The following is a 25,353-nucleotide window of genomic DNA, read 5'->3' on the forward strand; positions in this document are numbered from 1 at the left end:
AACCTTTTGCCTGACCCTAACCTTTCCTCTCCTACTACTTTTGCTTTCACAGTTTTCTTTTCTCTCATGCTTTCTATGCTCTCTCAGCCTTTCTCCCGCCTACATTGCACGTTCCTCTTTTCTCAATCTCTCTCTCTCTCTCTCCCTCTCTCTCTCTCTCTCTCTCTCTCTCTCTCTCTCCTTCTCTCTCTTTCTCTCTCACGCTCTCGCTCTGACTATGCTGTCTGCCTCAGCTGTTCTCAGTTGCACTGTGTGCCTTGTGCTGTGGGGACAGGGCAGAGCTGTGCTGAGTGGGGCTGAACTAGTCCAGAGGAGTGTTAAGTAGAGAGAAAGGCAGAACATAGGAAAAGCGGGAGAGAGATAGAGAGAGAGAGAGAGTCAGCGCAGATTGTGTTTAGCAAGCAGACTGGATTAACAGCTGAAACAAACTGGACCTGTTTTTCTGTCTTTAGCTGAAGGTGGAGACTCAACAATAACGTGGATGGCTGTTTAGACAGAGCCGCATGCTGGTTAGGTACCAGGATAGGAAACTATGGCGGTCATACCCAGACCTTGCCACTCTTCCTAGCATTCAGTATGCTGGTGCTCCTTTTGTCTTAGTGCTTAGGTTGGTTAAGTTTACCTTGGACTTTGGACCTGCTGCTGTTGGAAGTTCTCTTGCAGTGACATTGACCCATAACCCCCAACTCTGCTTGCAAGTTCTGTCTCTTGGAGTTGGGCTCTAATTTTGGCTTTTTGACCCCTGGAACAGAAAAAGGGTTTTTGATCTGGCAGGGGACACAACTTGCTGAGAACAAGTCTGGACTGACCCACCAGAGTTTATTCATAATCACCTGATAACACTAAATCTGAGACTGACGCTCAGTATCTTTAGGATTGCACTGGAGGCGTGTCTTTGGCTTTTCTTGCCCCAGGACCATGGGCTCTCTCTGGGGTAGCATTGTGCTGCTGTGTGGGGTGGTTCTGCTCAGGACAGAGGACAGTGGAGCACAACAGACCAAGAACAATGTCCCCCGGCTAAAACTTTCATATAAAGGTGAGTTCCTTAAAGTTGTATGGTTTGAACGATTAACAAGTTTTACCTCTATATTCAAATTCTATATTCAAATTCCCAAACTACACATGATATGCTGATAAAATGGCTTTTGGAAAAATCAAAAAAGCAATGCCCATAGAAGTTGTAGTAAGTGTGATATCCTTGATGTCCTTGTGATGCTGTGGCTCTGATTACCTGTAAAAATACCAGCAAAGTAAACTAAATTGATACATGTAAATTCAGTCTTTACTACTAATGTCCTTTTTTTCTTTTTCTTTATCTAGTGTATGCTCTGGTTGTGACAGACTTGTTCATATACTATATGTATACCACTATATTGTATGTGATTTTAGGTCAGGGTTTTTTTTGTTGGTTTTTATCATAAAAGCAGTGTTAGGGGCATTCCTCTACAACAAGCTCCCATTTAATGTCCATTAGTAATGCAGACATTCCCAAATATAGTGTTTATGTTCTATTCATGTTCCATATATCCAATCCATCCTGACAAAATAGGACATTCCAGAGACTTAGGACAGTAACTTAATTTGTCAGATCAGAAGTATTCCTGTCCAATGTATCTCTACAGTACTACTGAACAGTTTATTACAGAGTCTTACAGTCTGTCTCTGATGCCTTCTCTCTTCCTGTCTCCCAGTTCTTGTTCTCATCAACTGCTCTTGTCAGTTTTTCAATGAAAAGTGTTGCCAGACATGGACTCCCTGGCAGTTAAGCGTCATTTATTCCTCTCTCCCTTTCCTTTTTTTCCTGGATGTCATTTTTCCGCTCCGTACTTTAGTGCATGGTAATTACACTCAGGATGAATGGTGCAGGTCTGTTTCAGCAGATGGCTTTCCCAAAGAGAAATGTTTCTCGCTCAGCACTGGGAGATCCATAATTACACACACACACACACACACATGAATATGCGGCCATCTGTAGATAGCTAATGATACCTGTGAGCATATCAGTCAGTTAAAACCACATGCTGTCAGTTTGGTGGAACACACCCATGCAGTGATAGCTCTATCAGAAGTCAGGCCCTCAGGTAGCAACCTGGACAGCCTGGTGATTTGGCTCTCATCTCCACATTCAGTATTTCCATTATACCTCATTTGCATTTTGGCTGTTGGGCATAATAATTGGCACCATTGCTAGCTGAGGAGTTCTACAATATTGTGCAGGTATAATTTTCATGTCTAAAACATGGTGCAAATATTACTCATACTAATACTTAGAATTTCATCAAACATTATCCACCCTAGGTCCCATTAGGCAAGTGACATGGGATTATTGCATTATGAATCATTTATATCATCATATAAATTATTTATTACCCCCGTGATAGGTGAAGCAGATTCAGATTTACACATGGAAGGAAAGAAATCAAATGATTCACTGTGTCGAATCAAAGAATGCTACCTTCCTAGACAGCCTAAGAAGTTGTCCAGTCCTGGGGAGGGGTGCGTCTGATCAGTGACACATGGGACTGTGAGGTGAAGGAACTCTGACCCCTACAGGTCACTGGGAATACTGGAAGAATCTGCGTGTGTCTAAATTAATGTACCTTATGGGCGCAAGCAGCTGTACACTTTCAGATGCTTTCTCATATGAACGCAGCAGGGTGGTGTTTACCGCAAAAGCGTGAATCTTAGCAGCACTGCTTCCCTCACAGCATGAGCTCCTCACTGAACGTAGTTATACTATCTGACACATTCTTTCTGGCCAACCACTACACACACACACACACACACACACACACACACACACACACACACACACACACATCCCCAACCTCCTTGCTGTACCCCAGGGGATTCAAACTGATCTTTAGAAGTTAGGGTTGAGGGTCAGAAGGGCAGTGGAGTAGGGGGAAGGAAATCAATGGTACCCCATGGCTATCTAAACATGAGCTAAGGTCCAACTGTATCAACAATTAAGTTACTGGGTGATGATGAGGTAGTAGGAGGGTTGCAGCACCATAAATTAATTAACTTCACATATGATATACTTAATCATAAATTGATATGAAATCGATTCACCCCCTGGGGGTTAATGGGTCCTCTGGGGAGTAAACAGAGATCCATATGGTTTACACGTTTACACATGTTGTTTACTGTCCAGGCCAGGGAAGAGAAGGTAGATTAGTTTTATAGGATATGGGTGTACTGCCAAAAGTACTCCTTCTTCCTGACCTGTCCACCCCTTTCCTGAGCAAAGCCAACGTCTTGCACACAAGCACACGCACACTTCCACACACACGGGGAAATACATTCACACAGCAGCACAACCAAATTCTTACTCTTGAATACCAAAGAGGGGAAAGGGGCGAGAATGGAAACTAGAAACTACAGTAGGAAGTTCTTGTTTTCACTGCTAACAGAATTCTTCTTCTGGTATCATACATTAAGCTGTTTTTGTTTATTGTGTGATTCTTAGTTTTCATTGTGGTGGGAACTGACCTTAAATCAGAGTTGGAGAATGGAAAAGTTCTCTTAAAGAGCTTTTAATCCATAAGCACGTTAAGAATCTTCGAAGCCGGGTTGAGTTTCTCAGGGTGTGTACAGTATAAACTCTAAGTGGCCATGGAAGGTATCCTATACACTCAGCAAGCTAGATGTTTGGAGGCTTTCTCAGGTTTTGAATATTTTGCTTCATTCCAACTGTGTGGCGAGTGTGTGTTCAGTTTTTTTTTCTTTTTTTGACTTGTTTGTTCAGTAACTTTCAGAGGAATCTTTGTAGTCATTTGACTTAGTTATGCTCTGCACTGTCTGCAGAGCATGACACTTTGAAGAATACATTTTATCTAAGTAAGTCTGCTTTCATAATCTTCAGTGCTCATGGCTATGAACAGGCATAATGTGATGTGGGGCTGGGTAATGTGGTTGAAATCAATACTAATAAGAGTCTTTTTCAGATACAGATATATAGTATCAAATCTTATTGCCTAAGAAATGCAAAGTTTACCTGTCCAACTTGCCATATGCAACAGAGTTTGAGGAGGTGATTTTCTGCATTTCTTCTTGACACTGAGCAAATTATTTGACTAATGACGCTTTATGTTGCTTTCCCCGAAGCATGGGTGCACCAGTGTATACAAAGTGTATATACTGTATAAGTGTATACACTGTTTACACCTTAAGTGACGCAGTGATACATTGTGTGTATCAGTGTGCAATCATACATACAGCCATGTGAACAATAAATGTCAGTGAAGCTATTTAGCCAGGGCCACGCATCAGTGTTCCCATCTACAGTACGGCCACACGTGGGTTATTATCAAGACGTGTTCCTGCTTTTTCTTAGGAAGCACTTAGATAACACTCTCCATGCCCTCCAGTCGAGAACGAGAAAGAGAGAAAGATGGAGAGAATGTAGGGTAAAAGAATTTATTTTTATCAGTCTCACATGGGACTGTTGATTCTTTGTATCCATTCCATCCGCCTGCTCATCTCTCGCTCTCTCTCTCTCTCTCTCTGTCTTTTTCTTTCTCACTTTCCATTTCTCCCGCTCTTCTGCTGTTTCCGTCCCTCACATACAAATTCATTGTAACAGAATATGGTAGTGGTAAAACAGAGAGAGGGTGACATAGCAAAAAAGGGAAAAGGAAGAGTGACAGGAAGGATGGATAAAATAAAATGGTAAAATATGTTTTCATTAAAGCAACTGTGGAGTGTAAACGACATAACGAGAGACAGTGAAAGAGAAAGTAGGCAAAAAGCACCTGGTAAAAAGTGACAATTGCAGAGAATTGACACGCCTTCTGTAAACAATGTGGGGTAAAAGAGAATTTGTTAAGCAGCTGACACCTGTTACATGCAATATATCCATCTATCCACCTGTCCGTATGTTGTTTTGTCTGTGTCACACAAACACTTTAAATAGTATTATTACCATAAAAACGTTTACATTGATCTTCAAAACGGATTAAAAGTGTGGATTTTTGGCTTGAAATCACAGGTTAAACAAGAGAAAAGTGACAATCATGTGTTACTTTATGCATGCTTACCCACCTGTTATAGTTAACCAGAGGGGACACCAGTTCAGACATGTATGGGCTGCTACCATGGCTTGGAAACATCCTGTTTCTTTCCAATAACACACACAACAGCATTCTACATACACACACATACACATGAAAAGATTCACACACAATACCCATGGAGTATCTGTCTCTGGATGATTAGCTTTTAATAACTTAGGGGTAGTCTCTGTTGAATGGTCTGTTGCCATGGACACTACTCCCATAGACTCATCTCACAAACCAGAGACCAGTGTATGTTTATGGTGGGTGGATATGGTGATGCACTTCGCCATTCTCTCACAGAGGGATGCGGTTTGAGAAGTGAGGTGTAGTCATCATGTTTGTGCAGTTTCCCACAATTTCTCAACTCCTTAGGGTTTATAAAACAGGTTAAGCAGGTGCCAGCAATTACTTATTTACTTTTGGTAAATATATTATATACAAATTACACAGTTAGTGTTGCTGGTAGTTTATTTTAAGGACCAGAAGAGATCCTTCTTTTTTGTTTCTCCAAAAGACTCATCACTGTGCATCAGTGTGTCGCTGGGTTCCTAGAAGGTATGTGCTAGGATATACAGAATCATGTGTATCTCTTACAGTTCTGTTGAGCACAAGTAAAAATATCATATGTGGAGGATGGCTTCTCCATCTTTCTCTCCCACACACAAATGCAGCCTTGGTGCAGGTGAAAAGGGGTCAGAGGTAGCAGGCGGGTGTTATTCTTCTGTCAGTGAAGGGCTTACAGTGGATCCACTAATGATTGATCACCATGGCTACAGCGGAACATAAATCTGGGACACAGCTTTGGACTGGACTGAGCTGCACTTTTACAGCAACTTTTTCTGACCTTGAGTTTCTTTCCATTTTTAAGATGGTGGCTGTGTTATGTGAAGCCCAATAATCCTTTCATGAAATTGAATTACTCATATTCCAAATTAACTGACCAAATAGAAATCAAGCAGAACTTTATCTACATACACATAAAAACATTTGATGCAAGCAAATACTTTAAATAGTGGGAGGCATTTCTGTGTGAAGTATTCATAGGTATACAGCTCTGGCTTGCATTACTACTGTGTGTCTTACCCAGCTTTTTGATTTGGGACTAGTTCCATTATGTATCTGACTCACTATAGACTCGATCTGTTCTTTACAACTTCAAGAATGCTCTCAAATCCCTGTGGACTTATTAAGTCAGGTTTAGATGTTAAAGTTCTCAGAAGGCTTTGGAGTGGGGAGTCAGAGTGCCCGAGGGTTGGGTCACACAGCACCATGAGTTTATATTTAGTAGACTGTCTAAGTCTTCCCCCATCAGTGCTGAGGCACAGGAAACCAACTAAATCACCAAGACAATAACAATAAAGACAGGGTGTCAACCCATTGTATATTACCATCCTGTGTGTGCAGCAGATGTGAATGAGACATGAATGTATGTACATGCATTTCTGTTAGTGAAAAAAACGTCTGCTTCAGACTGAATGTCAATGCCAACATACTACATGTAGATGAGGGAATTTGTAACTAGAGCCAAGTGGTTCTCCTTTTTCTTATTCCTGCAGTTTTGTTTCCTCACCCTTTGAAATATATGTATCTTTTTAAATCCAACATTTTTTGTATGTCTCATCACCCTCTATATTGCTTTTGTTTCCTATTTATGGCCATCATTACCAGCATACTCTAAGCCCCTAAAAGAGTATATGCATTAGCTCAACTCTTCACAGCCTGTTAATTTAAAACAGCTGAACATTTTTATTTAAAACATTGACTGAATTTACATGTATATAACAATGTTTCTATATACAGTATATCATTATAAGTATGGTTTTATTAATCCATTATGTTTTTATACCATGGGGAATGGGTAAACAGTAAAAACAAGAGTCCAGTGCCACCATTATTTTCCCTCTTTTACTATTCCCCATAAAGCTTTTTATCTGCTCTCTTGAGTAACGTTTGTACAAGAGACTAAAGATGGCAGGATATCAAAAAATAAACCCATAAAAAGGCCTTTAATTTCTTTCTTTCTTTCTGAGATTACATCTGCCAATTTTGTTGAACAACTTTCATGACCCATGTTTTCCCCCTAAATTACTTAGAAAAATTAGAGAGTTTATGAAGAGACAAATAGGTCGAATTGACGCCTCTCTACTCCAATTTTCTTTTCTTTTAAATCAAGTTTGCTTTAGCTTGTGTCTTCTCACTCTCTTGGGTTCTGACACACTTCAGAGAGGGGGCATTCTCCCTGCTAAAACATTCATGAGCTTTTTTGTTATTTACTCCCCGAGAAAAACAGAGAGAGAGGGAGAGAGCGAAAGCACCAAAGGAATCAGTACTCTGCAGTTCCATAACTCTCCACCCTTTTGTGTGGGTGGTCAATGGGAGGGGGTCATAGTGTGGTTAGACGTTGCGGGTGAGAACAAAATGTGAGAAGGAAAGAGCATGAATATGTGTGTGTCTGTGTGTGTATGCACGTTAGACAAATGGTGTCATAATGCCATAGTAATAATGCCACCTTTAGAGGTTGTTACGGTATAAGATCTTCAATGTCCAATTGTAACAAGTTAAGCTTTCCACTGTGAAAGCAAATGTCACTCTTTGGCAGACTTGACAGATCCTTGGATTACACAGCAAAACGTGAGCTGTTGCCCGTTGTTACGTGTTGTTGTGGTTAGGAGTAACCCTACAGTTTGGACTGTGGAATATTAGCTGAGTAACATGACATTATATATTCCTCCCACTTTTCCACTGTGAGTGGAGTTCTGCTTGGCTGCTCTGGTCAAGGTCACTTCCCCATGCAGACAGTTTGTTCGTTGGCTCCTAGTGCTGGCATTACCTGCCCAGTCCACTTTGGCTTGGCAGTGCCTCCTCACTATCTGTCAGTTGCCTTGCTTGGCCCAGCTGCACAATTTCGAGTCCTGAGATAAATTTGTAAATGGAAAGAGATCATCATTTCACACACAAAAAATGTGTACAATTATGAAGGGGAGAGCATCACTATAGGCAAAAGAAAGTAATCTAACATGAATTTTATTTATTCAGCATACCCTCAAGGCATAAAGCAGTGATCTTCAAACTGTCAGTGTATGTGGCACATTAAAACAGAGCAGACAGACTAGTGAATGGAGAGGTGAAGTTGTGGTCACAGGAACTCTAGGTGGTTGGAGATGTTGAAAGTTTTCTAAAACTACAATTTTCCAAGAGAAATAATACACTTAATTAAAAACATGTACAAGTCATCCACAGTTTATGTCTATACCAATGGGTTACTATCAGAAAAAAATCGAAATGACACGAGACACAAGCACTCTTATCCCCAGCACTCTTTGCACTGGCTATAGAACCATTGGCCCAAAAGATTCGTCAGTCAGCAAAAGTAAGCGGTATAACAGTAGGAAGGGATTGTTATAATCTTCGTTTGTATGCAGATGACCATATGATGTATTTAAAAGTGAAAAATCTATTCCTTACTTAATTGAAATTATAGAACAATTCTCAAAAATATCAGGATATAAAATCAACATAGATAAAACAGAACTTTTGTCGGTTACAGAACGCCCACCCAATACAAAGGAGTTAAAGTTGAAAAGGCAAACGCATATTATTAAGTATTTAGGGTGCCATATAAGCCCTGATAAACAAAAACTCTATAAGGATAATTACACCTCTCTAGTAAGGGATCTTAAAGTGAGTTTAGATAAATGGTCAGACCTGCCTATAAATTTAATTGGTAGGATACATTTGCTGAAGATGATTTGGCTTCCTAAATTTTTATTTATTTTCAGACAATACCAGTGATACCTCCTAAGGATTTATTAAAAACGGTAAATAGTTTGTTCAGTTCAGTTATTTGGGCAAACACAGCTCATAGATTGAGTAGGAAGCTTCTTCAGAATAGTAGAAGAGAAGGAGGGCTAAATTTCCGCCCAAGTTTACTATATTAACGGAATGGATGAAGAAATGTGGATAAAGGTAGAAGACCACCTACTTGGGTCAGACAATTGGCTTTCAGCTATGCTTTCTACATGTAAGATTAAAAACGCAAACTTTGTGACAAATAGTACTAAAAAGTATCTTAGGAATATACATTAATGTTCCCGAAACAACAGAGTTATGGAACAACCCAGCAGTTACCATCAATAATGAAAAATTAAACTGGACATCATGGATTAATGGAGGAATAAAAACGGTGTTAGATATCATTTCTCAAAATAAAATAATGCCATTTGAACAGCTTAGAAGGAAATTGAATTTAACCAATTAACCACATTTTGTGCTAAATTAGGATAGTGAACCTTCACTTATGGAGAAACTTTTGTTAGATGAAACAGAAAAAACTAAATTGATAGGCAAGGTATATAATTATCTGATTGAAGCACAAATTGGGTATTCGTTACATAAAATATATGGGGACTGGAATAAAGATCTAAAAACTTCACATTTAAGCAATGAATGGAAAGAGTGTGTACACTTAGCTAATATTCTTATCACTAATGAGAATCTGGGCTTAATACAATATAAATTAATGACGAGAATATATTACATCAAATCTAAAATTCATAAATTTGACTCCTCCTTTTCTCCTGTCTGCATAAAATGCGGCACACAAGAGGAAACAATCATACATGCTTTTTGGGAGTGTGAAAAAGTTTGGGGGGAAATCCAAAAATGGATGACAGATACTTATAAAGTTAAAATTCACAGCTATACAGTGTATTTTTCAGATGATAGACCGGGTAAAGTATCCCATGGGATGGAAGATGCTCTTTTCCTCGTTGGCTTATAAAAAGTTAATTTGAAAACATTGGAAAGACAAACATGCACCGACCCTGCAGGAATGGAAAGGATTAATGAAGTACCTTCTCAACCTAGAGAAAGCAATGACATGCTATTTCCTTTTTTTGTTTTGGTTTGTTTTCATTGAATGTGAAAAATGTACTGATATGAGCGTGTGATCTCTGAAATCAATATAAAAGCAAATAAAAATAATTATTAAAAAAAGAAAATATTTAAAATAAATTTTGACCTGATGGATTTTCTACAACTGAAGCATGTCTGTATTCATGCTGCTCTCAGTTAATTTCATTTTCATTCAAATATTATCGAATTATGCTCATCATTACTTTTATTTTCTCTTTTCTCTGCAGATATGTTGGGGTCAAACAACCTTGTGACATTTGAAGGGCTGGCCAACAGTTCAGCTTACCACACCTTCCTGTTAGATGAGGAGAAAGGGAGACTTGTGGTGGGAGCCAAGGACCACATCTTCTCCTTTAACCTCCTCAACATTAGCAAAGACTACACACAGGTAAAAACAATGTTGGTTTTCTGTCTGTCTGTCCATCCATGACCGCAAGTCTGTTTACGACTTAATACCTGCCTTGAGTGTGTGCATCTTCATCCCGAGTGCCAGTCAGGGGCTCAGATATCTCGGGACTCACTTTTCTGTTTCTACAGAAAAGTGTCTTATGAATATTTCAGACCAGTACTGTCACACACGATCACACGCTGTGCCAGGCATGTTAGCTGCTCTTTGCTCACCTGGATGAATAATGGAGCAAACTGAAACAAAGTGGATAACAAATTGCATTGTGACCCCTTCAACCCTTATATATACACATGCATGCACACAGGCTGTAGCTCTATTGACTGACTCTGTGGAGTGATTCTTTTATAACATGCTTAGTAACTGTGTCTGTGTTGCAGATCCCTTGGCCAGCTTCTCCTACCAGAAGAGATGAATGCAAGTGGGCAGGAAAAGATCTCTCGGTAAGAACTAAAATCATCCATCTTGCATGTGGGTGTCAGCATTTTGCCCCTCCATCCCCACAGGTGTTTAAAATATGTTTGTTCTCCTTGTACTAACAGAGATGTGCAACTCTGCAATTCTCAAAGTAAACCTCACATTTTGCACTAGTTGTTTCACTGTGATCACATGGCATATGTGCTCCATATATACTTGCAGACAATAAAATGTTGCTTTTTTATCTTTTAGCTTGTTTCCCTAGTGTGTTGACACATCCAATCTTTCATAAGGACAACACACTGCCTAGCTAACCATAGGCCTGATCATAATCTCAGAGTCAGAGCCTTTGACCATGCCTTTCTGTTTGTTTTGTTGAATTTAAGAGTATGTGTGTTCATAAAATTATGTTTCCTCAACAAACACACCAAAACTAGAGTTGCCCCTGACTCATGTACCCATTTCAAACACTTTCAGTTTAGCTACAGTAATGAAGAAAACTCAACTACATTAGAAACTACTTCATAAAGCATCACGAAGAGCATTAGTATTATCAGTAGTATTGTAGTATAATAGTGTCATCTTTTACATATATACATAAAAAAGCAACACTGGAATCACCCAGAATGTTTCGTTATTTGTTTAGGGTAGTAATGTTTCATTAGATCTGATGAGCTCATTGAAGCTGATACAACAAATGTGTTGTTGTGGCTTTAAGATCCAGGCGCTTTTTCAGACTGCTTACCTCACTCAACCCTTGCATGGCAAGCCGAGCATCACATCTCCCTGTATCTGGCAGAGTGCAGTTTTAAAGCAGCTTGTGTGGTGTGGTGAAACTTTATGTAAACACACTGAGAGGTTGTTTCTCCTCAATCCCCCCCCACCGCCCGCCCGCCCGCAAGCTGCGTTATGAATTCTATCTTCAATAGGGCCTAAGGCAATGGACTGGAATGTAAAATCATGGCATTTCTGTTTATGCCTCAGTGCACAGCCTGAGCTTTGGCCACATCAGGGCAAGCTCTCCTATTTCCTTCTGTCCTTTTGTATGGCTGATTTGAATGGCCATGAAGTCATTTGTCTGTTTTCTGTAAACATTGTGGCATGGATGAATAAGGTGTCCTGAGGGGTGGTCTTTCCGTTATAGAGTCAGAGGAGAGTGATTAAAGGGAGGTGGAGTGTGATGTAGAATGAATTCACTGATGGCCACTGATGCATTGAAAGCAAACACTTCTGGAAATGAAGCAAAGAGGAGAAAAAGAGATAGATGGGTGTGAAAGGTGTGACGTGACAGTCCACCCACAAGCGAGGGGAAAGCTGTATGTCCTGCATTTCTTATAGCAAATGTGTTTATACATTATCACTTTTTCTGTATCATGATACCAAATATTCAGATATGTCAAAAAAGACCACAGTGCAAAGAGACCCCACAGATTCTTACAGTAGTCTGTTATTAATATTGTCTTAATGTTCATTACTCACATTTTAAATATGTCCAGTATCTTGTAAATCCAAGAAAATATATTGCTAAAATGACAACAAAAGCTTACATAAACACAGGCTGCTGTCTCCTGATGACCTAGTAAAGCCAGATCAACGTAGTCATGCATACTATTCTCTTTTCTCTTTTCTTTTTTCTTTTTGAATATGTGATGACACATTCAGTTTTATTTGAGGTCAAGTCTCAAGCACGTGCTGTCAGAGCACAAGAAAATATATGTGCCATATGGCACCAAAGCAATATACAACACATACAGATGCCTGTTGTACCACACATGAAAATAAATAAAATAAAATCGAAAAAATCCCAGATCTGCAGGATTACACATACTAATAGTAAGCACAGCCACACAATCCATAAAAATACTTAATATCCCATTGTCAGTACGTAATCATAAAATAAAGCCACAAGGGTCCAATAGAAGGCAGAATGAAGAACAGCACTACTGACAGACTGACAGCTGGCCAATATACTGTAGGTCTACACAATCCTGCTGTAGTAAACTCTGTATTGGTATAGGGTTATTATTATATTTGGCTTCCCTCCTTCATGGATTACACAGTAATTCCATGAGACAGTATGCTGCTCAGGTGCTTAAAAGCTCTGAGGCCAGAAATTACAGATGTCACGTCATGTTGAGAGAGAAAGACTGAATCGTGTATTTATGTTGTGGTGTAAGCAGAGGAGGTTAAAAAATACAGAGTCATGGATGATCATGCTTAATCTGGTCATGAATTAATTCCAGAATTATTACTCTGCATTGTGCTTGTGGGTCAACTCTAGGGAATTACAGTAGATTACAGTCAGCAGTGCTCTCTCCTATCATCACAGATCTCTCTAAATAGTATTGGATTTTCCTCTATAAGAGATCTGACCTCTTTGCAGATCAACAGTAAAATGGGTTGACTTGGGTGGTCACCACTTTCTACTGATCCAAATGTGCTTAGTGCTTAACCATGCCACTAGTGACAATTGTCAGAAGACCTGTCTCACTGATTCATCTGTTCTTTATTTTTGGCCCATCAGAGGGAGTGCTCAAATTTCATCAAGGTGTTGCAGCCATTCAACCAAACCCATTTCTATGTGTGTGGGACAGGAGCCTTCCACCCTGTGTGTTCCTACCTGGAGGTGGGAAGGAAACCAGAGGTATAAGCACATGTCACCTTTATCTTTTTATATATATTTTGTAATATATTTTGAAGTAGTATTTGTTTAAAGTTGTGAAGGATCATGTCTAGTTGGGAGTGAGTGCATTCTATTTTAAATGATTTGCTAAGTATATAAAAATGGTTGCATTCAGCAAAATGAAGTGGAAAATTGAATATGGGTTTCCATAGTCTGCAGGATTTCCAATTCATCACTCTAATATGGAACCACTTTGTGTGTATTTGGTGTGTTCATTCGAGTATATGAGAAGGAAATTGCTCTTTTCTTTTCCAAATGTTACTGAGTCACACTTATAAATGTGTGTTTCCTATTCATTAGACAGCTATTTACAGACAATTAAGGGAAGGAAAAAAGCCATCTACTGTATATAGATCATAATCTGGAAATGTAATTCATCTAATGGGTTCCTATGAGTATCAAGGTCATAAAGAGTGATGAGATATATTGTTTTCATCCTCAATCCTTTTCTGTTACATTATATGCCAGTGGAAACATGGTTTAAACTTACTTCATTCTGTATGGCAATATCATTTGTATATGCTTGTTAAAATGGCTCTTTGAAACAAACCACAGTATCATTTGTCATCAGGTGATGACAAAACCTTTATATTATTCTGTGAATCAGCATAAGAAATTTGAGAACTTCATTGACTGGAATAAAATTTAAAATACAATTTCATATCATAATATTTTTTGACTGCTTAGTAAACCTTTGTAATGATGTATTGACTGAGTGCAACATTTGGACTGAGAAGCTTAAACAAACCAACTAACCCTAAAATAAATTACTCCATCTTGTTTTTTATTTATTTTTTTTATTTTACCTTGACCGATTGTTTTTCAATGGTTTTCCTTAAACCTTAATGTCAAGCCATGTTTTTAATGCATACTGAAGCTCTGAAGCTGCCTTCCTGAGTAATCTGTACCCTCAATGCCTGTATTTGGCAGTTCTTTATGTAACTTTCTGTCTCTCTCGTCCAGGACAGCTTGTTTAGACTGGAGTCTCACATAGAAAATGGGCGAGGGAAGAGTCCCTATGATCCAAAGCTGCTCACTGCATCCATGCTAATTGGTGAGTTTAAGACCGGATGCACTTTGCTGCTCTTCTGTGTGTTATAGCAAGCTCACATAAAAACATGGGAGGCCTGAAAACACCCTCTGCCTTGCCCTTTCATTTTAGAAGATATATTGGGTGTAAAATAAATTCCTGCCATTCATTACAAGTGGATCTGCTTTGTAGTTGATATTTACACACCATGAACCCTTCATTGGCAGAGCTGTAAATTCTATTTCAATCTTTACTTCCTTTAAGTGCTGGGCATGTATGGCAGAGGACACTTTTTTAGGTTTTTTTTTTGCATTGAATTCACAGTTTTTGGTTAATAGAGCAAGACTCTGTGCACATGACTTTTCTCTCTACCCTCAATTATTGCCAGTCACATTGTGTTATATCACACCGTTTAACCTACCAGATGGCCATTTTCCAGTCCATCACCCCTCATCTCCTCTCCCCTTTCTCTCTCCCCTCTCACCAGTATTATTATGTACTCCCCCTGTCTCACACCTTTGCCCTGTCCCTCCTCATCTGTTCTCCCATCCGTTCATCCTTCCCTCACCTCTGTTCTCAGCCCTGCCTACTGTTTTAATGTCAATTTCACACTCATGATGCTCATCACGTCAGTCACCGTCTGTGTTTTCTCTCAGGCTTTCATGTCTACCTGTACAGCTAAGCCCCTGAACAATTCCTCAGACTTTAACACCTGTATCACTGGGGAGAAACCACTCCGGACTGTTTTCTGATCTAGTGTTACTATGCTAACACACTTCACTCTTCTTGTTGTAAGATGGGGAACTGTATGCTGGAACATCAGCTGACTTCATGGGGCGAGACTTCGCCATCTTCCGCACACTTGGCACGCATCACCCAATCAGGACAGAGCAGCATGATTCCCGTTGGCTCAATGGTAAGAAGAGGAAAATCATTATCCATCTCTCTTTTTTAATCATATTCATGACTATTGAAAATTGGAAATTTTCATCGGTGGTTGATAGTGATGCATCTGATGATTACTGCCTCAAGTGTCTGCTCTTGCTTCTATTTTATTTTCTACTGCATCTGCAACCATTGTTGTTTTAGTATGACTTTTTATTTTTATTTGGACAACACTTGAACTGTACTCATTTGACACTTCATGGTAAATGCATTTTTATTGTGAAGCACTTTGTGACTCTTTAAAAATACTTATTATATAATTTTGTTAATCTCAAATGTGTGTGTCTCCATATATGTTGCAGATCCCAGGTTTGTCGGTGTTCATCAGATTCCAGAGAGTGACAACCCAGAAGATGATAAAATCTACCTGTTCTTCAGGGAGAATGCTATGGATGGAGAGCATGCTGGGAAAGCTACACATGCACGCATCGGCCAACTCTGCAAAGTACGCATACACTCAGCCACGTGTCCAAGCAAACATGCACTCACACAGGCTGGCTCTCGCAAAGAGGAATTTAGACACTCACAAAAGGAGACACACACACTCACACCAGCATTATGTGAAATAGCTTCTGTATCTGGAAAAACACTTGACTGGTGTCTGAGTAGCTTTTATTCTGGCAGCTTTCAGAAGCTGTTATCTGTGATTATTTTTAGCTTGTCAAAGAGTGGGCTTTGTTGTGCGTAGCATAATAACCCCCGTGAAGATAGAAACCTGAGAGAAATGTTAAATGTCACCAGAACCTGAGAGGCAAAGACACTGTCAATGGCAGCACTGTTATCCTAATGCCAGGCTTTGGCACTGATTGGGCCTGCTCCACCCACCAGCTCCAGGGGATGGTTATGTTAAATCGCTGGCACTGTAGTAGCTTTCACATTCCAAATCATATTTGTATTTTTTATACAGGAATACGCCAAGCTGACTGCAGATCAGTGAGTGATGTCCAGCCTTAGCATTCCATTTAGCTGCATGTCGTGCTTTCCTCATAACATCCTGATTGCCCAGAATGTCAGGAATCTGCTATGCTTAACACAAGACAAGCCATCCATTATGCAAGTTGCGGTATTATGCATATTTGGACACATTGTAATTTACTGTCATAAATCAACACCAAGTGGGATAAGTTTTTATGTGCCAGCAATTCAGGCCTCTGTGTTTGTGCGCAAGGCTCCAGAAAACAAACACAATAATGTGAGGCACAAAGGCATATATTAAGAGTGTGTACTGGAACTTATGTAGACATCTTCTGACTATACAAGGCATAGACCATACAATGATAGGTTTGTTTAATTATAAGTTATATTAATAAGTAATATTAAAAAAAAACATTCCGCTTTCCAAATGTATCATCACCCTTAATAAAACGTTTATTTTTCAGATAGTCTGTCAGTTAATTGTATCCCATGGTCACGTATATGTTGAAAATGGTTAAATAACTGTAACACATTACATAATACATTTATTGCCTTTTTTTCTCTGAATTTGAAAATTAACTGCTTGTCTGAGTTTCACAAATGAGTGAACTTCTGCCTGTGATCTGTCCAACAGAATGACCTGGGTGGTCACAGGAGTCTGGTAAATAAATGGACCACATTCTTGAAGGCCCGACTCATTTGTTCTGTGCCTGGCAGTAATGGAATAGACACACACTTTGATGAACTACGTGAGTGAATGTTCCCTCATCTTAAAACAAGGTTACACATACATTATTTGCATAAGATGAATTGCCATCTTTTTAGTGTAGAATATATCTGTAATATATGTCCACCTTCTCTTTGGCTTTCAGAGGATGTTTTTCTGATGAGCACAAAGGATCCCAAGAGCCCAATGATATATGCAGTATTTACCACCTCCAGGTACTGTGGCTTAGATTGTGACCGTTTTGGCCACAAACACTGATGGCATGACACATTTTAAACAACAATCTGCCCCCCTTATCTGATTATTTTTCTGTGTTTCCCCATTAGTAACATCTTCAAAGGTTCAGCTGTGTGTATGTACAGCATGACAGACATCAGGAGAGTGTTTCTGGGTCCTTACGCTCATAGAGATGGACCCAACTATCAGTGGGTGCCCTTCCAGGGACGTGTTCCTTACCCACGACCTGGCACAGTGAGTGTGATAACCTTGACTTTTGAGTAGGATCTTTAAGTAATTTTTCCTATTTGTTGCTTTATAAATGTTAAGGTAATTATGATTTTATCCACAGTGCCCAAGCAAGACATTTGGAGGATTTGATACAACCAAGGACCTTCCTGATGAAGTCGTAACCTTTGCCAGAAGCCATCCAGCTATGTTCAATCCTATCTACCCGATTAACCATCATCCAATCATAGTCAAAACAGATGTAGACTATCAGTTCACCCAAATAGTGGTAGATAAGGTAGAGGCAGAAGATGGACAGTATGACGTCATGTTCATAGGCACAGGTATATTTACATTTGCAAATGGAAAAATTAAAACAGTGATTAATTGATCAACTGATTTAGTGAGTGATCATGTACTATAGACCACATATTAACTCAGGAAATGTGTGCTTTCCTTGTGTGCTAGACATGGGGACAATTCTGAAAGTCGTGTCAATCCCCAGAGGCTCCTGGCATGACCTGGAGGAAGTCCTGCTGGAGGAAATGACTGTCTTTAGAGTAGGTTATTCTCTCACCACATGTATTACTTCTTCATGTCATATAGGATAATGGCATTGTCAAATTGTGTTTTTTTTAATATTTCAGTATTATTTCTTACAGGAGCCAACAGCCATTAGAGCAATGGAACTTTCGACAAAACAGGTATTAATTCTTATTGTCAATACACAATTTTAACATGCATGATTTAACATTGCAACACATGCAGTGGGTGAAAGCACTGTAGTCAGAGCAGAGACACCACATTTATATCAGGTTAATTCTGAATAAAACAGGAGAATGCAGATATAAGTGAATGACAGTATATGAGAAATGTCATATGTGACTACTGTTTGTGTGCGTCTAAAGAAATCTCAATGGTTTAGAGAGTGAAAGCTTTTCAGACACACCTTGCTGCCAGGCTGAAAGACAGAACAAAGATATGTTTGTCTGCACTTTTCAAACACGTTCAGATGAACTAACATGTTATCACACAAAGATCTCAATTGCTGGCTTTAAAACCAAAGAATTAGGTCATCAACTTAAATTGCAGGGAGAGATATAAGACGACAGCTAACTGACAGGTAGGAGAGTGCTGAGCACCTGTAGTAAAGTGGTCTGTCCACATTCCTGACTTGTATTCTCACTTCCTTAACTACCATAGGCTAAGACAAAAAAGGTGTATTACCCAAATGACACCATCTATGCAGGCTTAAGACCTACATTTTGGCTCTAAAGACATACAATATCTGATATTGAAAATTTAGGGATTTTTTCTCCTCTATTTCCACAGCAACAACTGTACCTGGGCTCAGACATTGGTGTGTCCCAGATGCCTTTACATCGGTGTGAGGTTTATGGGAAAGCCTGCGCTGAATGCTGCCTGGCCAGGGACCCTTACTGTGCATGGGATGGCACTGAATGCTCCAGATACTTCCCGATGGCTAAGAGGTACAGAATACATACTCTACAGTCATACTTGTCATGCTGCTATGCTGCCATAATGCTTAACAAGCTGCTTAACACCTTGTATACACTGACAAAGTGCTTCAAAACAGTGAGCAGCAGGTATTTGTGAAATTTGCTTACGATGCAATATGATACTTACAGACTACAGCGCGACAGCAGATCGGGCCAGGTATACACACTGAATATAAAATATGCTTTGGATAAATCAACATGTTCTCAAAGACAAAACCACTGCGAAAGCCACAGTTCAGATCATATGATAAGAATTGCAATTCTAGCTGCCCCAACTCAACAGAAAAGTGTATTTGTGTGTTGCTTAAGAGGGACTTGCTTTATTTTTAAACATGACAAAAGTAGAACACATGTTTGAATCCTGTTTGTTTAAGAATTGCTTTTGGTTAACATACAGTATGAAGGGAAACAAAGATCAGATAGAAGGGTTTTCATGTAGACTGAGGACATATGCATTCAGGGCTCAAGGTAGGGCACACTTACCGGATAGTGCAGGCTTTGTATATTTGCCAAAAACCCCCAAAGCTACAGGGTCGTATTTCTACCAGAAAGCTAGAAATATAACCTGCCTCATGTGTTTACTGTAAATGAGAACCAATGTCAGTGATGTCTGGAGGCTGTCTGGGTGAACCAGGGGTGAAGTAGGTGTTAGAGGTTCACTTGTAGCAGTTGTAGTAGTGGACTGATCTGTATATGTATGTGTGTGTGTGTGTGTACTTGTGTGTGCTTACTGTACAGCCTCCCACTCATAACTCCATGGGGCTTATTGATTTGAAAGCTAGCTGCACAGTATCAGGTTCTCGCTGTTAGTTGGACTCTAGAGTCCAACATTCAGAAATAAGGCAACCAGAGGAAACTCTTACCTCCAATTACCAACACACCAACACTGTGTTAAAACAATGGGAGGCAGAGGGGGTGATGTTACAGTTTGTTTTGGTGTCTCCATAGTTTCTTCAATTATTATTTACGGAAAATATCCTCAGGGTTATGTTTGACAACATCTCCTGTGCATTTGCAACCCAGAGAGATGACAGACTAGAGTGATTGATTAGGTTTGAATTCCTCTGTCATACACACCCAGTAATTAAAGCTTTTCGACAATACTTTGGCTTTGCTTTCAGTGATTGCTGCACATCCAAAGCACTTTCAAATACACACCTACACATACAAACTCCCTGCGCATACATATTTACACACAGGTACAAAGAAGTCAATGTCTATGCTGACTCATGGAGGTGTTTATATTTTTGTTTCTGCAGGAGAACAAGGAGACAAGATATCAGGAATGGAGACCCACTCACACAGTGTTCAGATCTGCAACACCATGGTACATATACAGAAAAAAATATGTTTGTGTGACTAAAGTAGTTGAGAAATTATGACAATAATCAAAACATGTAAACTTTATTTCAATTAATTGGAAAAAAACAACAACAACAAGGAGTTCAAGCAAACACACATATTTTACCACTTTTGATTGCACATTTTGCATTTCCCAGAATCTGAATTAGTACATTTACAGTGGGATTTAAGATTGCCTTTATAGTACAAAAACTCATCTTATGAGTATGGCACATACTTTACAGCATAAAACCCAGGTTGGAGTTACTGCCCATTTCCACAAATTACTGCCCCTGTGGTGGGGGCTGCCTATCCTAAAAATGATTGAGTGTGATAAGAGAAGAGACAGAGACAGAATAATGGCACAAAATAATGTAAAATGCAGTGACTAAAAAGGAACTCAGGCTCCAAACAGAGGCAGTACTTGGGGAACAAAGCTTTATACTTTGCAGTCAGAGAAAAGCTGAAAGAGCTGAATAGAGAACATCCCAAAAGCCGGGTATAGCTGCATTGGTATAGAGAGCTCTTTCAAATGTATCTTCTTGTAAAATAAATCACATAACATTCAGCCATCACCACAACCAGTGATCAAACTTGCAGAAAACTACAGCAATCATTTACTTACAGTAAACTAAAAGAAAAACTGATATATTCTGATTGTTTCTCTAGATGAACTAAACGGGCAGACAACTCTTCTGGATAAAACTGTGTATGGTGTGGAGAACAGCAGCACTTTCCTTGAGTGTAGCCCCAAGTCACAGAGAGCTCTGACATATTGGCAGTATCAACGCTCCACCGAAGACCGCAAACAAGAGGTTGGCACTACTTCAGCAGCACACACTTAATCTATTTTGTTGAAATAGACTGAGATACAATCTGTTTGCAGAACTGCTAGATAATAATGATGATGATGGTACTTCTTAATGAATAAATACATTTCATGAAATGAGTCATCAGCTGGTTAGATTTCATGGCCACATGATATTATAATTGCTTATTCTTTATCTTTCTGGCCTTTACTCTTTTTCTGTCACTTACAATTTTCTCATGTTGTAGATCAAATCAGAGGAACGTTTCATCCGCACAGACCAGGGCCTGCTGATTCGCACACTTAACAAGAGGGATTCTGGGATCTACCTGTGCCTGGCAGTGGAGCATGGCTTCATGCAGACACTTCTGAAGGTGACCTTAGAAGTCATTGACACTGACCGCCTGGAGGATATGCTACATCGTGATGAAGAGGCAGCTGCCAGTGCCCCTGTCCAGGACCTTTCTTCACCTCGAGAAACTCCCAATCAAAAGCTGTGGTACAGAGACTTCTTGTCTTTGGTCAACCATCCAACTCTGAACAGCGTGGATGAGTTCTGTGAGCAAGTTTGGAAGAGGGAGAGAAAGCACAGAAGGCAGAAAGCTCACCTGGTGCAGCAAGTACAAATACACCAGCAGCAGCAGCAGCAACAGCAGCATCAGCAGCAGCATCAGCAGAAGGTTGTAGTGAGCCCTCACAGCCACATGCATGCTCAAGGGCTGGTAGCCAAGTGGAAACACCTGCAAGAGAGGCAGAAGGGGCGCAACCGCAGGACCCACGAACTGGAAAGGGCCCCCCGCAGTGTCTGATATACAGACTTTGACTTTATTGCCCAAACCTGAAACCGCACCCAGTTCTCATTCTGTAACCCTGATTAACGTACCCAGTTTTTTCCTTCATACTGAGTTACAGACGTTTGCCACAGTGACTGGATAGAAAATTAAAACTGAAATAGGTCCCTGGTCTGCCGGCTGGTGCGTTCTGTGCGTGGGCAGCCGTGTTTACAGTACACCAGTAAAGAGGACTGCAGGAAACAGGATGTTGTATTACAGCAGACCAATAGGAGCATATTATCTCAGCTGGCCTCTGTGGCCTGAATACTGCAGGAGAAGAGCATCAACCAGCACAAGAACTGAATATATAAACCCAACCTATAGACATGACTCACTCCATGCTGAGATGGCTGTGTCAATGGCATTGTCTCATGGCATGCTAATTAGGTGTCTTTTTCAGTGTGCAATTAATGAGATACCTGAAAATACCCGAGAATCTCTTTTCTACTACAAAAATATGAAAGAAAAGGAGGTGGGATCGTGTTAAAAAAAATCCAGCCTGGACAGCGGAAATATAAGCAAGCACAAAATAGGTGAAGCTGATGGAAAGCACAAGATGGGTTATTTGCTATTACAGATACTTTAATCATTCAACCTGAGAGAGAAAAACGCCCGAGCACTGCACAAAACTGGGAGCAACACTCACCACTTCTCAACAAATATAACTATGTAGCTAAGATGTGTAAATACTGTATACTGTGACATCTCATACTAAAGGGAATGGCTTGCTTTTGTCTTGTTGCTTTATGTTGTTTTCCATGATAGAAATTTATTTATGAAAAAGTCTTTGGAAATCAGTTGTAAACATGGAGATTTTGAACTAGTCTGTGCGTCTACGCCCTAGATAAGCTTCCCAAACACAAACACAGGTTTTATTATTCTAGTTTGTTCATTTAGTTTTTTGTTTTGTTTTGTTTTGTTTGTTTTTTGGGTGTGGGGGTTGGCATCATCAAACTCCTTCCAATGTCAACAGACATAAAATTGATTGTCACTTCGTATGGATGTCTGCCAGCTGCATCATGTCAGTGCACAAAATGTTATACTGAGTTCTTCCATGTTGAATTAATTGTGCTTTGTATACGCTTTGTTTCCATTACATGCGTATTTATTGATATACAGTTATGTTCATTGTGAAAACATTTTCCGATGTGCTGTCTTATTTTTCTTTCTCTAGAATGATCTATCTATAATTTGTCATTTGATTTGGTTATTTGAGTTACAGGACCAATCTCCTAAAATAACTGTATTATCAGAAATACTGAAATAAAACTGGAAATATCCTTGAGTTATTTGTCAATATAGGCCAAAATGATATGCATTGTATATCAAATGCACTGAGCAATAACCCAGTATCCATACTGTATTTTTCTTCAATGTTTATTGCCTCATAGCCATATTCTTCACAGGCAGCACAGTGTAACAACTTAATTTCACTGCATGTTACATAAACATCCTCTAGATTTTGGGCATAACAGTTATTATTCAACACATAAAAACAAACCTGGAATGTAGCTGTGAACATCATGTAAATATAAATACTATGCTCTATGTTTGACATGTATGACACTGTGTACTAGTGCATGTGAATACTATTGTAGTGTTCCTGTTTTGCTATAGCAATGATATACTAGTCTGATGTTGTCACTGTTATTCTGTTGTTTTCTTATGCAGTACACAATATTAACAATTCAATTTCAAAGATGTAAATATTATTTTCTGGTAGGACTTTAAACTGTATAATTGATAATTCCTGAGGTATGTATTAAGAAAATATATAAACAAGATCCAAACAGGATCTCACTGTGGATTTAAACATCTACAGTCCAGGTAACAATTAACAATGTCAGTGGTGCGTTGCAACACATCAGTATGTCAGATGTCTAATGAGTGTTTGCAAGCTTCATCTGCTTTTGGAATCCATGATGGAGGAATATGAGAAACAGCTGGAGCCAGTCTTGAGAAAGTGATTTTAGGCTAACTAGGACAAATTGTACACCAGTGTTGTGGAATTCTGAGTAGAGATGGGCATATGATAAGATCATCATTATGAAGAGAGAATATAGGGTGCCTCATGGCATCAGTCTTGGACATACGGTAAAAGTGAGGAAATTAAGTGCTGCTGCTGCTGCTGCTGCTTTTTGGCATGATTATGATGATGGTGATGTTATTCTACTGATCTAATAAATGTCTCTTCATAATGTGCTGGTTTCATTAAATCTATTTTTAATGTCCTTCTATCACTGTATGTGGTGAGTGAGAAGAAAAGTTTCCTGTGGCGTAGATGATCAGATGAGATTTTGGAGCACCTTGCTGCGCACATTTCCATATAAATGAAAAATAATTTTAGAAACTTGTATAACATACCCTTAACATTGAGATTCATATAGTGAAGTGCTTTCTGTTATGTTGAAAGTGCTGTATACTCACATAGAAAAATGATTTGATTAGCTGAAGTAATTAATATGAATGAATATATATTAAAAATCAGTGTGGTTAAGGAAGAATATCAGTCAGCTCAAGTGCCTCTTATTTTATAATGTCTACTGAATAGTACAGCAATGTACTATAGTGTGCCTCTGGCTGTAGAATAATTACTGTAAGTTGTTATTAATACATTGATGTGATGATGTGAATAATACATGAGGGCTCCTACAGTTTTCAACTGAAACCCAGCTGTTGTATTTGCATACCAGCAGTAACTGGTGTTTAAAGATACAGTACCTAACACAAACAGGACCAGTAGAAATAAAATTTAGAGAAAAAAAGAAACAAACAATTATAAAAATAACCATCTTTCAATAAATCCTGCAACAAAATATAAACTGTATTATGCTACTGCCCCCTGGTGGCTGTTATAGAAAAGCACATTTTGAACCATTAATGGCAAAAGATTTCATATTTGCCATTTGTTATATAGGACATAGTGACTTTTATTGGTGCTTGATATAGATGAAGCAGTTGTGTGGCTGTTCAAAACACAACAGATTTGTTGTATCACAGTAGAGCATCTGTTGACATATTTGGTCACCTTTAGTCCAAGGTCAAAGGTCAGTCAGCATATGTCCCATATGGGCTTTGACCTTAACCTCCAAAGTAAGTTCAACTGCTGCTTGGAGAGCTTTTGAGTTTCAGTCCAAACTGCCTCAGGTGCTTCAAGTAGAAGATACTGAGAGGTGTGTGAGAATTCACACAGTTTTGATCTGGGAGGAGATGGAGAGAGAGGCTGTGGACACAGAGATGCATGACAGTGTGTGTCAGTATTAGTATGATAGATATTTGGACCTGAAGAGACTCGTATCTTTATCAGTAT

At 39.3% G+C, this 25,353-nt stretch overlaps 1 protein-coding gene across 1 annotated transcript; it reads left to right on the forward strand.

Moving 5' to 3' along the window:
* Nucleotides 1-918: 918 nt before the first annotated feature.
* On the forward strand, nt 919-22,109 carry sema3ab (sema domain, immunoglobulin domain (Ig), short basic domain, secreted, (semaphorin) 3Ab). The gene is made up of 17 exons (XM_053318520.1): nt 919-1,036; nt 10,202-10,362; nt 10,761-10,823; nt 13,322-13,441; nt 14,444-14,534; nt 15,307-15,426; nt 15,758-15,900; nt 17,005-17,119; nt 17,243-17,312; nt 17,424-17,568; nt 17,666-17,885; nt 18,010-18,101; nt 18,204-18,245; nt 18,874-19,031; nt 20,321-20,388; nt 21,072-21,217; nt 21,459-22,109. Exons 1-17 carry the CDS (start codon nt 919-921, stop codon nt 22,017-22,019), a joined length of 2,433 nt encoding a protein of 810 aa, XP_053174495.1. The 3' UTR covers nt 22,020-22,109.
* The last annotated feature ends 3,244 nt before the right edge of the window (nt 22,110-25,353 follow it).

The sequence above is a fragment of the Scomber japonicus genome, chromosome 5, assembly GCF_027409825.1.
Source record: "Scomber japonicus isolate fScoJap1 chromosome 5, fScoJap1.pri, whole genome shotgun sequence".
Lineage (NCBI taxonomy): Eukaryota > Metazoa > Chordata > Actinopteri > Scombriformes > Scombridae > Scomber > Scomber japonicus.